This window comes from Bos indicus, chromosome 4 (genome assembly GCF_029378745.1).
Source record: "Bos indicus isolate NIAB-ARS_2022 breed Sahiwal x Tharparkar chromosome 4, NIAB-ARS_B.indTharparkar_mat_pri_1.0, whole genome shotgun sequence".
In the NCBI taxonomy this organism is placed as follows: domain Eukaryota; kingdom Metazoa; phylum Chordata; class Mammalia; order Artiodactyla; family Bovidae; genus Bos; species Bos indicus.
Genome location: NC_091763.1, coordinates 25,080,367 through 25,098,059, shown reverse-complemented (window position 1 = coordinate 25,098,059; position 17,693 = coordinate 25,080,367). Strand labels below are relative to the sequence as shown.

The 17,693-nt window shown below is 37.9% G+C and overlaps 1 protein-coding gene across 9 annotated transcripts in view; it reads left to right on the top strand.

The window, feature by feature from the left end:
* Positions 1-17,693, top strand: part of CRPPA (CDP-L-ribitol pyrophosphorylase A) — a 377,884-nt gene that overhangs the window by 150,676 nt on the left and 209,515 nt on the right. For all 9 annotated transcript variants that reach the window (XR_011566187.1, XM_070787554.1, XM_070787553.1 and 6 more), the window contains exon 6: positions 8,738-8,835. Coding sequence is in view for 8 of the 9 variants with exons in the window: in XM_070787554.1 (XP_070643655.1) it covers positions 8,738-8,835 (98 nt within the window). In the remaining variant the exon portion in view is untranslated. The remainder of the gene's footprint in view (positions 1-8,737; positions 8,836-17,693) is intronic.

Sequence of the window (17,693 nt, the reverse complement as noted above, 5' to 3'; positions counted from 1 at the left end):
TAATTGTGTATTGTTTGTTTTGGGGATTTGAATATTTAATATACTTTCAAACTTAAAAGATGTAAGAATAGTGCATATAACTTCCATCTGTCTTTTATGCAGACTGAGTGAAAGTCACTCGGTTGTGTCCAACTCTTTGCGACCCCAAGGAATTTTCCAGGCTGGAATACTGGAGTGGGTAGCTGTTCCCTTCTCCAGGGAATCTTCCCAATGCAAGGATCGAATCCCAGGACTCTCCCGCATTGCAGACGGATTCCTTACCAGCTGAGCCACTGGAGAAGCCCACGAATACTGGAGTGGGTAGCCTATCTCTTCTCCAGGGGATCTTCCTGACCCAGGGATTGAACTGGGGTCTCCTGCATTGCAGGTGGATTCTTTACCAGTTGAGATACCAGGGAATCCCTTAAAAGATGTAAGAATAGTGCATATAACTTCCATCTGTGTTTTAGGCAGATCAGCATTTCACTGATTTTTTTATATCTTGCCCCTGTTGCTTTATCGTTTCTCTATGTGTGAGCTCCCTTGGGCATGCTCATGTTCTCCTTTGCTCTTTCTCTCTCTTTCCTGTCTGCATTATGGAATTGTGAATTAATTAGTTGGTGTTTTAAGCTGCTAAATTTTTGACCACTCATTGTACAATAGCAGACTAATAAAAACAATAAAAATTAATAACGCGTGAGTCAAATGAGAAATCACAGTGGAAATTAGAAGTGTATACATTTAGAAAAATGAAAATGAAATAATTTAAACAACTGAAAAATATCACAAAGCTTAATGTATATAATTAAGCTGTTAGAGGCAGCAGCAGCAGAGGAAAATTTACAGCCTCAAGTTTTGGTCCTTGAACAACATGGGGGCTGGAACCTAACCTTACACACAGTGTAAAATTTGTGGATAACTTTACAGTTGACCTTCTGTGTCTGAGGTTCTGCCTCCTTAGATTTAACCAGTCACAGTTGTGTAGTACTGTAGAATGTATATATGGAAAGACTCCATCTGTAAGTGGATTCTCACAGTTTAAACTTGTATTGTTCAAGGGCTGACTGTATTAGAAAAAAAGGAAAAGCAGAGAGCCCACTATTTAAGTGTCTTTTGTAAGACATTACAACAGTGAATTAAACCCAGAGATAGTGGAATGAAGAAGATACTGAAGAAAATAGTAAGGATTCATGAGTTAGAAAATAAGCCTAAGATAGAGTCAATAAAACTTTCTTTTGAAAATGTTAATAAACTTGATAAAACCTTGGCAAAATTCAACATAAAAAATATTGAAGGCTCAAGTAATTATCATCAGAAATGAAAAGAGAGCATTGGTGTAACTCAGACATTGCAGTGAGATGTTGTAAATCACTTTGTTGGTCATCTTAAAGTGAAAGTGTTAGTTGCTCAGTCATGTTTGACTCTTTGCGACCCCATGGACTGTGGCCTCCCAGGCTCCTTTGTCCATGGAATTCTCCAGGCAAGATTATTGGAGTGAATAGCCGTTCCTTTCTTCAAGGGATCTTCTGGACCCTGGACTCGAACCTGGGTTTTCCATATTGCAGACAGATTCTTTACTGTCTGAGTCACCAGGGAAGCCCTATAATGAACTACTGTAGCCTGGGTAGATTAAACAACAGTGTATTTCTCACAGTTCTGGAAGCTGGGAAGTCCAAGATCAAGGTGCCAGGAGATTTATTTCCCAGATAAGGGCTCTCGTCTGGGCTTGCAGAATCCTTACATGGATGAGAGAGGAAAATCTGGTGTCTTTTTCTCTTTTTATGAGGACACTAATCTCATCATGTGGAGAAGGCAATGGCACCCCACTCCAGTACTCTTGCCTGGAAAATCCCATTGACGGAGGAGCCTGGTGGGCTGCAGTCCATGGGGTTGCTAAGAGTCGGACACGACTGAGCGACTTCACTTTAACTTTTCACTTTCATGCACTGGAGAAGGAAATGGCAGTGCACTCTGGTGTTCTTGCCTGGAGAATCCTGGGGACGGGGGGCCCTGGTGGGCTGCTGTCTATGGGGTCGCACAGAGTCGGACACGACTGAAGTGACTTAGCAGCAGCAACAGCAGCAATCTCATCATGGGGACTTCACTCTCATAATTTTATCTAAACCTATTTACCTCCCACAGACCCTGCCTCTTAATACTATCACATTGGGGGTTAAAGCTTCAATATGAGTTTTGGAGGGAACACAAACATTCAGTCTACAGCTTTATGCTAAATGACTTAAATTTAGATCAAATGAACACACATTCATAAGCAAATACAACTAGGAAAAGTCTATCCATTTAAGACATAAATCTAACTGAAAATGCTACTACAAAATTAGTTGGCTTTTACCAGTGAATTTTACAAAACCATTAAAAAGAAGAAATAATGTCAATTTATGTCAAACAATGTCAATTTCATGGTGACTGCAGCCATGAAATTAAAAGGCACTTACTCCTTGGAAGAAAAGTTATGACCAACCTAGATAGCATATTAAAAAGCAGACATTACTTTGCCAGTAAAGGTCTGTCTAGTCAAGGCTATGGTTTTTCTGGTAGTCATGTATGGATGTGAGAGTTGGACTATAAAGAAAGCTGAGCGCCAAAGAATTGATGCTTTTGAACTGTGGTGGAGAAGACTCTTGAGAGTCCCTTGGACTGCAAGGAGATCCAACAAGTCCATCCTAAATGAAATCAGTCCTGAATATTCAACTGAAGGACTGATGCTGAAGCTGAGACTCCAATACTTTGGCCAGCTGATGAGAAGAACTAACTCATTTGAAAAGACCTGATGCTGGGAAAGATTGAAGGCAGGAGGAGAAAAGGACAACAGAGGACGAGAGGGTTGGATGGCATCACTGACTCAATGGACATGAGTTTGAGTAAACTCCAGGAGTTGGTGATGGACAGGGAGTCCTGGCGTGCTGCAGTCCCTGGGGTCACAAAGTTGGACACGACTGAGCGACTGAACTGAAAGGCTGTTGCTGAACAATGAAAAGATCAGGAAAAGATGCTGGGATTCTTGGCCTCCGGAGGAGAAGAATTCAATCTGGGGCCTGAGATGAGGCTTGATTGCTCAGAGCTTTTGTGTAATAAAGTTTTATTAAAGTATAAAGGAGATAGAGAAAGCTTCTGACATAGACATCAGAAGAGGGTAGAAAGAGTACCCACTTGCTAGTGTTAGCAATGGAATTATATACTCTCCAATGAATCCAAAGAATGTCTGGAGGTTGTAAAGACCTCACCAGACCTACTCCCATAATTTACATTTTAAGATAACAGGATTAGCCAAGTTTAATCCAGAGACTGTCTTCAGGCAGGATACATTATCCTAAGGAATGTAGAGGAAAAAAAAGAGTTTGTCCTTTCTTCCTCCTTGAGAATTCCAGACCCCTCTCTCCTTGGGGACCCCTAGACTTCTTATCAACCTGCCTAGGTAGTTCTGCCTCAGAACTGAACTGAACACATTTTTCCAGAAAGTAGAGAAAGAGAGAACAATTTTCCAATTCATCCTATGAAGGCAGTGTAAATGTTTAGTAAAAATCTGACAATGACCTTCGAAGAAAAAAATTACAGGATAATTTTTATCATAAACATAGAAGCAATATTCCAAAGATTGCATTATCAGATTAAAATATTATGAATTAGAAAAAAGGAGATAAAATTTTATTCACAATTGACATGTTTTTATATGTAAAAAATTGGAAATAAGTTGTAAACTCTTAGAATTTATAAGTGAATTTAGCACAGTTACTGAATACAAAAACTGTATAAAAATCTTAATGTATTTTTGTGTATCAACAAAGAGAAAATGTAATAAAATATTATTTGCAATAGCATCAACAAAGTTGTTTAGATATGTAGCAAAAATTACTAAAGGACTCTCTACTGGAGTTTATAAAGCTTTGAGAAAAATTTAGGAAGATATTAATAAATAGAGAAATATATCATATTTATAATTGAAAACCTTGATATTTTAAAGTTGTCATTTTTGTCTAAAAAGCAGGTGATTTTGAGCAAGTTTATTGTAAAATTTATTGCAAAGATTCACCACCTCCCCCCCCCCAAAAAAAAGCTTTCTTTTTAGAACAGCTGACACATGGCATAAAATTAATATCATAGATTTTGAATTACTCCATTTTATTTATGCAGTTGATCTTTGGGCAGCATGGGTATTAGAGGCACTGACCCTCCACAAAACTGAAAATCCACTTGTGGTTTACAGTTGATCCTCCTTGTCTGTTGGTTCAACAAACTGTGGATTGTATAGCACTGAACTAAGAACTATACTATTTCCTGTTGAAGAACTGTGTATAAGTGGATCCTTTGCAGATAAAACCCATGTTCAAGGGCCAACTGTACTTCATTTTTGAAGGGAGATAATGTCAATTTTAATTTATTGTTGATTTACACTTGATAGAGCTCAGAATTCGGTAAAGGATATGTGATGCAACAAAGAAGGGATATCTGCATATGTTGTGTTTTGTTTTAAAAAGTGTTGTTTATGCATTATTTTATAAATTAGTAAGAATTATTGTGGTGCCATCATATTCATTGTATATGTAGTGAGTTACTTGATGCTTACACATTAGATTTTTTATTATAATTTTTTGGTATGTGAGAGAAACATTTGGAATAGTAATCAGACTTTTCCTAGGATGTTATAAATTCCAAATATTTCTCCAAATATTTGAGAGAATATAACACATATTTGAATTAACTTGGTTTTCAAAAGCTATTGCTTGTATTATAGTTACAAGCAATAACTATAACCTTCTGATCTAAAGCTTTCAGGACACTCAAGTGTTCAGGACATTACGATCTGGCTTCACAGTGTTCATTGCTGAATCATTCCATGTTTTTTTGAGTGCTTATTGTATCTTATCAAAATCTTGTATCTTATCACAGAAACTTCATGCTTATAATCTTTCTACCCCCAAAACATTAAGTTTTTTAAAAAAATCTTGTTTCTCTTCATAGCTTTCAAAGCCCCTTGCTTCCACTAAACAAGGCTTACTCATCTTTCAAGAGTGAACCCCTAGCTCATGTTAGTATAAAGAATTATATAATATTGTCAACCAGTTTATCTTTCTAATCACAGTGATGCTCCATAGTACTTACTATTTTGACCATTCATTTATGTTCTTAATTATATTTAATTAGGCTCCTTTCCGGAGTCCAGCTCCAGCAGCCAGCAAATCAGCCTGAAGGGGTGAGCGGTGTTGGCGGACAATGATGTAGCCTCTGACTCATGGTACAGAACTACATGTTTATTTCAAGCTTCAGATTTTCTTTTATACTTTGACAAAAGAATTAGGTCAGAGGTTTGACATTTTTAGTTTTCTCCACCCAGATTTATTGTCTCCAGAAATCATTGTTGTCCTACAAACAGAGTTCCTGCTTCAGCGATTCTCTCAGAATCCGCTTTACTATCTATTATCTACTTTCCCTTATGTGTCCTATACTTAACTTGTGATTACATTGTAACTCATGCTACATTCCTCAGTTTATTTCTTATCTTTCTAAATCCTGTTTTCCCCTAGCATCTTAAGATCACTCTCTCCTAAAAAGGGTTCTAGCTATTCTTAATTGCTCCTAAACCCTAAACTCAGCAACCTGTCCCATCACTTCATGGGAAATAGATGGGGAAACAGTGGAAACAGTATCAGACTTAATTTTTTTGGGCTCCAAAATCACTGCAGATGGTGACTGCAGCCATGATATTAAAAGACACTTACTCCTTGGAAGGAAAGTTATGACCAACCTAGATAGCATATTCAAAAGCAGAGACATTACTTTGCCAACAAAGGTTCGTCTAGTCAAGGCTATGGTTTTTCCTGTGGTCATGTATGGATGTGAGAGTTGGACTGTGAAGAAGGCTAAGCGCCAAAGAATGGATGCTTTTGAACTGTGGTGTTGGAGAAGACTCTTGAGAGTCCCTTGGACTGCAAGGAGATCCAACCAGTCCATTCTAAAAGAGATCAGCCCTGGGATTTCTTTGGAAGGAATGATGCTAAAGCTGAAACTCCAGTACTTTGGCCACCTCATGCGAAGAATTGACTCATTGGAAAAGACTGTGATGCTGTGAGGGATTGGGGGCAGGAGGAGAAGGGGACGACAGAGGATGAGATAGATGGCTGGATGGCATCACTGACTCTATGGACGTGAGTCTGGGTGAACTCCGGGAGTTGGTGATGGACAGGGAAGCCTGGCATGCGGCGATTCATGGGGTCGCAAAGAGTCAGACATGACTGAGTGACTGAACTGAACCGAAACTCGGCAAACTTCTTTTGCCATAAACATTCCCTCACAAACAGGTCTCAGAAAATAATCCTTCCCATGGCTTATCCTGGGACATTCTTTTTAAAGATCCTTGAACAAATGTCAATGGTTATTTTATAGATTATTTTCTGGGCACAACTGCAGAAGGCTTTGTGCTTTCTCATGCTTCTCTCAAGCACCTTAATATTCTTTCCAGCCAATTCAACCAAAGAAAGGAAAGTACAAGTCAGAATCACAAGGCCTAACTCCTTCATCCTGGGGCCATGCCTGCAAGATGAGGAGAAGGGGTTGGGGCCATGTCTCCATTTTGTCAGTAATGCCTAACATGGCTCCTGACAGCTCCTGTATTTAAAACTTTTTATTTTGTGTTGGGGTATAGCTGACTAACAATGTTGTGATTCAGATGAACAGTGAAGGGACTCGGCCATACATACAAAGTTATCCAATTCTCCGCCAAAGTGTACTCTCTTCCAGGCTGCCACATTACATTGAACACAGTTCCGTGTGCTATGCAGTAGGTCCTTGTTGGCAATCCATTTTAAATATAGCGGTGTGTATGTGTCCATCCCAGGCTCCCTAACTCTCCCTTCCCTCCATACCCCCAGCAACTGTAAATTTCTTCTGTAAGTCTGTTTTTGTTTTGTGAATAAGTTCATTTGTATCATTTTTTTTTAGATACCACATATAAGGGATGTCAAACAATATGTCTCCTTTTCTGACTTCCTTCACTCATTATGACAATCCACGGGTCTCTTCACCATTGCTGCAGATGGCTTTATTTCATTCTTCTTAATGGTTGCATAATATTCCATTGTATGTATGTACCATATCTTCTTTATCCATTCGTCTGTTGATGGGTGTTTAGGTTGCTTCCATGTCTTGGCTCATGTAACTTAAAAGTATAGACATTTTCAACTTGGTTGGAGTCTTACTGATGGGTGAACACAGTCCTAAAAGGATAAAATGATTTTAAGATATTTATAATTATAGCAGGTCTATTTTCAGTATAGAAGTATCCTCTGAATCCATTTAAATTACTGTGCCTGTATTAGTGTTCTTGAATTTGTAGGATGTAAAAGAATGATTATAATTATAATTATTATAAGTAATTATTATAAGGTAGACAGCATGATAGAAAAAGCACAAGGTTTGGAAAGACCTGGGTTTAAGTATGTTGTGATGAATAAAAACAGGAATTATAATACTTAGCTAATAATCCATATTTATTTTGAGCCATTAAATGGGATAATGGCTGTGAAACATTAGAAACTTTCATAGGAAAATCCTTGATGTTCGGTTTATGTCAGATAACTCTTTTCATTTTAGGGCTGTATAATAGCTGTGTGTTTGTATGCTTAATTTCTTTGGATTTGATTCTTTTTCTTCTAATCATAACCCTGTGATCTTGGGCAAGTTACTTTGTTTCTCTGAAGTAAAGTTTCCTTAATCTGTTATGTAGATTCACAGTAATACTGTTTGCAGGATCATCATGAGAATTGATGTGAATATAGGGTATGACTCTTGGAACATATAATACTCTTGATAAGTGGGAAGTGGATAGTAATAGGAGCACCATTAACTGGTGACGTTATTTTAAATGGTTTGTCATTCTCAGCTTTGTTTGGACGAATCATTAACTATTGCTAGAACAGTGTTTATAGAAAGACTGTTATATGGAGTTACCAGTGTAAGAAGCAGCTGGGTCAAGTGTTAAACCTACTTTGATTTGGGACTCCTATTTAAAATTAGGTTTTTTAAAAAAGTCCTTGACATAATACCATGAAATATTTTCTTAAATTTGTAGTAGTAAAGCCTTTTCTTAGTATTTTATATCTGCTATAAAGGAGGACTGTGTATATTTTGTGAGAGTGTATCCAAGGTTTACCAAGGTGACTATCTCTATGTCATATAGCTTATGATTTTAAATTATATAATTTCAAGCCTTCCACATTTGGAGAATATCTAATTTTGGCTATTTTAATGTGCAATAATAGTTAAAGAGGCAGGAATTTAATTGAATTGACTGAACCTAAAGGAATGGCAAGGAAAATGCTGTGTGTCATCAAGGTACCAGATGGCACAGTGAACTGTATGCAGGAGCTATCTGATGGCCTAAAGAGAGGATCTGCTTGAGAGAAGGGATTCTATCAGATCCTGGGAGATTCCTTGTAAATGCAGAAGGATTGAAGTCGAGCAAAATAGCTGTCACCTCCAATTACTCTCTTCAGATGTTTCTGAAGATCTCTTATTTCTGTTGCTTACATGATGTCCCAGTTATCCACCCACAAAATGTTAAATACATAGATTTACTGACTTGGTTGGTTAATGAGTCAAGAATAGGTCACCTCACTTGGCCCAAAGCCCACAACCCCGTATTCAGTACTTATGAATAGCAGGTAAGTATAGGTTTCAGTGTACTAGGACTTTGTTTCATAATCTTTTTGAAGCTTAAAATTTTATTTATTTTTTATTTCAGAAAGAATTTCACAAAAAGTTTGTGTAGTTATGGACACAAAAGAAGATGAAGAACATGTAGGTCATTGTCTTGAAGAAATGCTAAAAACTGAATTAAATGTAAGTATTCAAAGATCCAGTTTGATAAATGATATTAGATTGCCACATACTTTATTTGTACAAAGATGGCTTCTTTTGGAAGGCATAAAAATGCTTTCAAGCTAATTTTCTTATTTCACCTCAACAAAATTTTTTGTTTTTCCTACACTTTTGACTTGAAATACAGTCCATTCCTTTCATCTACTCTCTTCTGGTCTTCCTCCCTAACTTCATCCTCTGAGCTCTATTTCTCCTTTAAAATTTAGAGCCAGTGTGACTGCTTTAGAACCCACCCTGCCCCGGTACACTTGGGCCCTGTGAGCTGGACACTTGTCTTGAGAGCCACAGTGTCTAGTGCATTCTACATACTTGACTAAAATTCATTGAAAACAAGAAGAAAATAGACTGAGAGAAAAAAGAGACAGACACATTTGCAAAAGATAGGATAATTGTGATACTGAAGAGGTGAATGTGTATTTCTTGCTGCCACCTCCTTTTTCTGAACTGGTCAATGTCCAAGTTAACCTCATATTTAATATTAGGGTTAGGAAATGCAGAAGTAGTAGTGGGTGAGAGGACGTGTATAGAAATGATGTACTACTTTTATCCATAAGGACATCCATTATTTTTATGATCATCTTGTGTTTTGAAACGTTTCTCTTGCCAAACTGATTTGTATTAAGTTTTCCACAGTTTTCTTGTTTTCATTAAACTGTGTAATTGCCCAGGTTTATGGTCAATGTATGAGGACTTTTTAACAACATACATAATTCTAGTTGAAAGTAAATGGAACAAGTTTATTTTAGTAGGCTAGTTTTATCATGGTAACAGTACAGAGAACAGGCTCTGATATCAGGCTGCTGGTGCTCAGATGACTGTTGTATTGCCTAATTTTCTACCTTAAATTGAAAATGCTAATGATATCTTCATTGTAAAGTTGTTGGGGCAGTTGAACTTTAAAATTGTATTTTAATGCACTTAGAAAAGCATCTGCCATATCATAAGTTTTCAATGAATAGGGACTAAAATAGACTTAACAATGATGAGTTAAGATGAAGGTGTGACAATATTAAGTAGTAAATCCTTGTTTTTGTCACGTCACTAAGTCCTGTCTCACTCTTTGAGACCTCGTGGATTGCAGCATGCCAGGGCTCCCTGTCCCTCACTATATCCCAGAGTTTGCCCAATTTCATGTTCATTGACTACATGTCCAAGTAGTAAATACTACTAGTTTCCAAATTTCAGTCCTGTATTAAATCCATGAACTGCTAAATGCATAAATTCCTGAAATGTGTAAACATTTAGTGAATCATCTGGGATAATTTCTAGAATGTCAGTTTTTAACAAGGTCCCCTTGGTGGTTTTGACGGCAGTCAGTGCTAAATTCTACCAGCAGCATTTGGAGCAACAATCTAAAGCTGAAAAGAAATGGCAGCTATCTCAGCTGTCTCTTGAGTTTGAAGGTTATATACTACATTCTTCTTTTCCATGTTGCTTCTATGTGTAGACTTTAGGTATTCTACTTCTGTTGCTGGAAATTTTAGCACCTTGTTCTTTGTTTTGTGTCTTGAATTTACTGCTAAGAATCTGTTTCTAAATTCTGTGCCCTAATTCCATTGCTGTATCCTGGGGGATATTTAAGTGTAGATAATTTCCCATTGTCTGACCTCCTGAGGCAATAGTTCGGACACTGGCAACGTTTTGCCTGAAAAATAGTCTTCTACTCTTGGATAATTTCATTCATGCTCTACCCACTCAGTGCAGAAACCAATAGGATGGGACCCTGGAAGACTGTGACTGGAACTTTGGCTATCAACCCTTGGTTTAGAAAGCTGGGTTCTAAAAATGGGTTCAACACTCTTGTTGAGCACCCAACTGTTGGATCCTTTGTGACTTATCCCTTGATCTTCTCAGTGTTAGATACTACAAAGAGTCCTTTTTGTTAAAAATTGTTGTGGTAGTCTCTTTTTGTTCCTGCTTTTCCTGTATATGTTTGGTAATTATTGACCTAAAACAGACTGCCATATCTTTATTCAGCAAAGATAGGTTTCTTTGGGGGTAAGCAGAGAAGTGAAATTTGTGGTCTGCAACCTTGACAAGCCACATGTAAGTACCCCCATAGCAAGGGAAGAACACTTTTGTAGAAGGGAAAAGGAAGTTGGGAGGGCTAGAGTGAACAGACAGACCATGGTTTTCCATGTGCTGAGTCCTCTCTAGGAAAGATGAGTGTTTGCTCTTGTAGAACAGACTGTAGTAGCAGGTTGTGAGATCTCTCGCTTCTGGTCTCCCAGCTCTGTTTTAACAGAAATTTCTGTTTATTCATTGTTTTTTGTTTTGTTGTTTTAATTTTTATTGGTGTATAGTTGATTTACAATGTTGTGTTTCTGCTGTACAGCAAAGTGGATCAGTTATACATATATGTATATACACTCTTTCCAAGATTCTTTTCTCATATAAGTCATTACAGATTATTGAGTAGAGTTCCTTATGCTGTACGGTAGGTTCTTATTAGTTATCTGTTTTATTTAGAGTGGGGCTTCCCATGTAGCTCAGTCTGTAAAGCATCTGCCTGCAGTGCGAGAGAGACCTTGGTTCAGTCTTGGGTCAGGAAGTTCCCCTGGAGAAGGAAATAGCAACCCACTCCACTATTTTCGCTTGGAGAATCCCATGGACAGAGGAGCGTGGCAGGCTACAGTTCATGGGATCGCAAGAGTTGGACATGACTTAGCGCCTTTTTTTTTAATAATAGTGTGTATAGTCAATTCCAATATCCCAATTTATCTGCACCCCTCTTTCCCCTCTGGTAACCATGAGTTTGTTTTCTACATCTTTGACTCATTTCTATTTTGTTAAGATCATTTGTAGCATTTTTTTTTTTTAGATTCTGCATATAAGTTATATCATATGATACTTGTCTTTATCTGACTTACTTCACTCAGTGTAACAATCTCTAGATCCATCCAGATTGTTGCAAATGGCATTATTTTATTATTTATAGCTGAGTAATATTGTTTTCTGTATGTACTGCATCTTTTTTATCCATTCTTCCTTCAGTGGACATTTAGGTTTCTCTCATGCCCTGGCTTGGAGAAGGAAATGGCAACCCACTCCAGTGTTCTTGCCTGGAGAATCCCATGGACGGAGAAGCCTGGTAGGCTGCAGTACATGGGGTCGCACAGAGTCGGACACGACTGAAGCGACTTGGCGGCAGCAGCATGCCCTGGCTATTGTATATAGTGCTGCAGTGAACATTGGGGTCCATTATCTTTTTGAATCATTGTTTAAATAATGATATGACATGAAATTTAGGTATATACACAGTGGTGTATAACTGGCACCGTGTGATGTTTTCCCCCATCACCCTAGCTTCTCACATCCTATCCTCAGTTCCAGTGTCTGTTATTTTCAGTGCTCTTCATCTGTCTGCCTGTTGGGTCTCATGTGGATATGAGTTGCCATCATCCTAACTGTGCTGAAAAATAAATACTAAGGCTATTTCTTAACTTCTGGCTGCAATGTTTTATCTTCCTTTACTTTTGCTCAATTACTCTCAACGCACATATTAAAATTTCATGGAAAACTCAAAGCCTGCTATCTTCTCTCTTTCAGCTACCTTTTGTTTCATACATTTCTTTACTTGGATACCATGATCTTTCACTTTAGTGGATCATGGCTCTTTTATCAGTATCTCTAATTCTCTTGTCCTTCTATTAAGACCTGTTTTGTAAAACCTTGTTCATGTTGTCAATTTAACTTTTCACTTCTCTGAGCCTATATTTCATCTTAATACTGCTGGAGAAAATTACACAGAAGTGCAGATTATTGTCATTTAAAAATAATGGTTTTCATTCTGCAGTGAGCACTGAATATTGTAAAGTAAGCGTACCATGATTCCATCGTCAGCTCCCTGTTCTCCTCAGTGGATATTTTAACCTTCTTCCTCTCTCCTTAAATGTCTAACCCAGGTTTCTTAATGTCGGCACTATCAGCATTTTGGACTATATATTGTGAGGAACTTTCCTGTACCTTGTACAGTTTAGCAGCATACCCGTCTTCTACCCACTAGATGACAGTATTATACCCCCTGGCTGTAGCAAGCAAAATGTTCCCAGACATTGCTAAAGGTTGCCTGGAGGAGGGCAAAATCACTCTCCAGTTGAGAATCACTGGTCTAACCCAACCATTAGTACCTCCACTCTTAGATATGATCTTGTCTGTAGCTTCAGAGTGTAATTACATGTTCAAATATGAGAACATTCTTATCTTCCAAGCACCCGATCTTTCAAGAATCTTGCTTCTGTAGCCATCTTTTCATTAAAACTATTTCCTCTCCTGAGCTTTGATTTTGCTTTTCTCTTCTCCCTGCCCCATTGATACATGTTCCTTCCATTAAAACAAAAACAAAGAAATAGTTCTAAATGCAAGATTACCCTGTAGTAATCTTGCATAATCTTAGGATTATTTATCTTCTTGTTCCTCAGTCATTACACCCTGGCTTCTACGCCAACCGTCCACGGGAACTGCTCTCAGTGAGGTCCTTAGGGACCGACTGTTCTGTGGGAAATCCATAAGATCCCTATTGGCTCTTACCTTATCTATTGTACCCCTTGACTCTCTTGTATGATACTCTTTTTCCTAGAAGGAATCTTATGCAGTGGATTCTGTAACATCTTGTCTTTCTTATTAACCTTTTTCATTTTTTGTTTCTTCTTCCAAGTTTCCTTTGCAGGATTCGAGATTCTATTGATGATTTTTAGATTTTTGTACATAGATAAGTGTATTTCTTTTTTTTTAAAAAAAGTTGATGGCTTCATGTATCTATTATTTGCTAGGGACACAAAATATTCTCTAGCCCTGAGTTTAACCACTTTCCTGAATGTCAGATCTGTATATTCAATCAGAAGTCGTTTAAAAATAGATGATATTTCACATTCACAGATTCTTTTTCCAGCCAATCTTCCATCTGCTGGGGGTATCAGTTTCTGAAAATGTGTATCATTTACTTAGTTACCTAAACATTGTGTAAGGTATGACTCATTCTCTATCTCACTCATGAAGCAAATCAGGTTCCAAAGCACTTGAATTCTGCCTCTCATTATCCTTCCTGTGTTCCTTTGCTCTTGATTACCACGGCCACTGTGCTATGCACCATGGCTCTTGTCCAGATTATTGTAACAGTCTGTTAACTCCCCACCAGCCTTCAGTTTATTCTTCTCATATTTATTCTTTATGGGGCTGTTTGAATGATGATTATAAACTATTTATCTTATGATATTATCCCCCAGTCAAATCTGTTTCTTGGTTTTCCATTGCTTCTAAAGTAGTAAGAAAATTCCTTGGTATGTCTCATAAGATCTCTCACATCTTACTAGTACTACTAATAAAAATAACAAAAACGGCAATAATAACAGCCAGCAATTTTCAGCACTTATTTTGTGTTAGGTGCCATAGCTTTAAATGCCCTTAACAACCTTTTGAAATGTGTACTGTTATCCTTATTTTCCAGAATAAAGAACTGGGACATAGAGGGGATGTTTAAATGGTTCTCGTTAACATTGCTCTGAAGGGGCAGCACAGGTACACGGACGTGAACTTGGACTCGGGTAACACCAAGTCTATCTTAACTGGTACCCTGGCCAAAGAGCCCTGCACTCTATAACCGTGCCCTCTTCAGACCAGCTTTACTTTCTGTAGTTTCTCAAATGCGATAGTACTTTCTGCCTCATGGCCTTCACCCATGATGTCATTTCCCCCAGGAAGCTTTTCCTGCTTGTTTTTCTCTGAATTCTGGTTTATGTATCCTTCTCTTTTGTTCTGTGGAGGCTCTACAGCCCCATGTGACGTCTTCCCAAATCATGATGCAGTCTTGTAAAAGATGTACATTTATAGAATGTTGAATAGATAAATGGTCATAACTTCTTATTACTAAGCTGAACATTGTCTTACATATTGTACCATGTTTGCTGCATAAGAAGTTACCCCAAAATGTAGTGACCTTAATTAACAAACATTTACTCTGTCACAGTTTCTGTGGGTCAGAAATCTAGGCACAGTTTAGCCAGGTTCCTTTGACTCAAGGTCTTTCATCTGATTTCAGTCAAGCTGTCTGACCTCTGTAGACTGTCCTCTGCAGTCGAATCTGAAGACTTGATGTGGAAGTGGATTCTGCTCTCACACCTATCTGGTTATTAGTAGGTCTCAATCACTTGCATATGGGCTTCTCCACAGGGCTGCCTCACCACATGACACTCAGGATTGAAGGCACAGTGCGTTTGTAATTTAATCTTAGAAGTGACACTCCATTGTGTCTTTGGTATTCTGTTGATTTGAAATCAAGTCCGTATGTCCAGCCCACACTGGAGAGGAGGGAATCCTACAAGATTGTGCATATTGGGAAGTGTGGATATCATTGTGGGGTGTGTATTAGAGACTGATTATCACAAACTTATTATCTCAAAATAAATCTCTTACTAAGTTGCAAAAAAGAAAATGCCCACTAGTATTGCCATCCTCCTTATCTGTGGCCTGTGAGGCAGACTATATATAGACCTGTGTCTCCTCTGAACATTGGAAATTTGCTTTATTGTACCTAACATTTCCTCACTGGGAACATTAGCCATCTCAACTCTAACTCCCTAGTCAAATAAGTGTGCTGCTGCTGCTAAGTCGCTTCATTCGTGTCCAACTCTGTGCGTCCCCATAGACGGCAGCCCACCAGGCTCCCCCCTCCCTGGGATTCTCCAGGCAAGAACACTGGAGTGGGTTGCCAGGTGCAATCTATTAATATATGGAATCTAGTCTTTAGTACTTAAGTCTACAGAAATTCTGTATAAAAATTGCAGAGTTGATCACGAAATGCTGAATAGTTTTGGAATCAGTGCCAGACAAGGAACACCAACTAGCCAGTACTAATGGCCTGAGGGCATACTCTCTCCAAGGAATGAATATAATCTCCTGAATTAAATGTCTGTCCAATGTAAGCCAGCCTAACAAATTTTCAGATTCCAACCAAGAAAAAAATTAAAGACTAATTTGTTCATATTTTTATGATGATCAGTCCATAGTATAGCCCTAAAACCTGTTGTATAATCTGATGAAACATACCGAGTATAGACTGAATTTCAGAAGAAATGAGCCTAATGAAGATATAGCTTGTAAAGTGGAAGTTCGTGTGTCCTGTTAACTGACTCAGGCAGTCTTGGTTGACCTTAAGATGTCATTCCTTTCTGCTAAATCTGCCCTGGCTCCTAAATTTGCCTAAAAACTATTAAACCCCACAAGGACTATATCAGAATGTTTTCTGTTATAAGCAGTCATGCCACTAACAATTATTGAGTGCCCTTCATGTTCTAGAGAGAATAATATGTACCTTAATCCTTTAAAATAAACCTATGACCTTCCTTCTCATTTTACAAATAAAAATGGGGAGATCTATGGCTTAATACTTTGTCATAAGATTATGTAACTCATTGACTGTAGGTGCTGCTTGATTCATTATGATTTATACTACTGAATATTTTTCTAAGAAAAGATGAAAGAAAAGAATTTTAAGTTTGACAGAAGGCTTATACTTAAGGTCAGAAAGAAGTCTCCTTGGGAAAGTAATTAGCAATTTTCTGTCATTTTTCTCTCCCTTTATAAGGACACATTTACCTTATAGCATTTTCAGCCCATAACTTACAGATGCAAAATGCCACATATTCTAATATTTTTACCCCCAGAGCTTTTGTCTGATTTTGAAAAGAACATATATAAAGGGTGAAGTCACACTACTGAAATCCAGGCATCTGTAGGGTAGATCCGTGTAGGTGTGGAGTCGCTCAGTGCACAATGGAAGATTGTTTTATTGGCACGAAAAGAAAGAAAATTTCCTCATGAAACTAAAGGAAGAGATTGGGTATGCTTATTATAATTATCCATGCTAGATTGTGAGCCATACTTCAGTGTATTGAATATCTCAACTCAAATGTAATGATACACGCCAAACACATGGAAGAGGTAGCTAAAAGGTGAAATAAAGAATTAACTGAATAGAGAACCCTTCTTCCACCCTCCATTCATGTGCACATTTCACTGTAAGTAAAATTTCAAGTCTTCATTATCAGGCTTGATTCCTTTAAGGAGACTAAAGTATTTCACAGAACCAAGCTACTTCAGAGACAGAGATGTCCAGAAGATACATCAGGGCAGTAGACAGTAATGGAAGAGACTTTTCCCCTTCTTCCCAACTCTTATTGAAAAATAATTCATGCTATATACCGTGCTGAGAATAGTAAGGAATTTATAAGTAGGAAAGTTAGTCTTTGATTAGTTCCTTAGTTCATGAATGTCTTTACCAAATATTAAATGCCTATCAAGATTTAATTGCTGGGGCTGGGGTGGGAAGGAGACTCAAGAAAGTGGGGATATATGTATACTCATAGCTGATTTATGCTGTTGTACAGCAAAAACCAGCACAGCATTGTAAAGCAATTATCCTCCAATTAAAAATAAGAAAAATGAAAAAAAAGATTAAGCACTGGATTTAGGCAGTTGAACTAAGCAAGTATAGTTTCCTGTTCTCAAGGGGCATACTGTACAGTTGGGGATAAAACAGTAAACAAATACATAAACAATTACAAATTGTGATAACTATGCTAAGGAAAAACTAAACTGTCCTTAATGTAAAAGAGCCCTGGACAGTGATTTAAATTGCGAGTAGAGAGCAGTAAATGAGAATCTCTTGGCAGATGTGGCATTCATTTAAGGCTAGACTGGTAATGAGGCTTCCCTGGTGGCTCAGATGGTAAAGAATCTGCCTTTAAGAGAGACTGGGAGACCTGGGTCGGGAAGATCCCCTGGAGAAGGACATGGCAACCCACTCCAGTATTCTTGCCTGG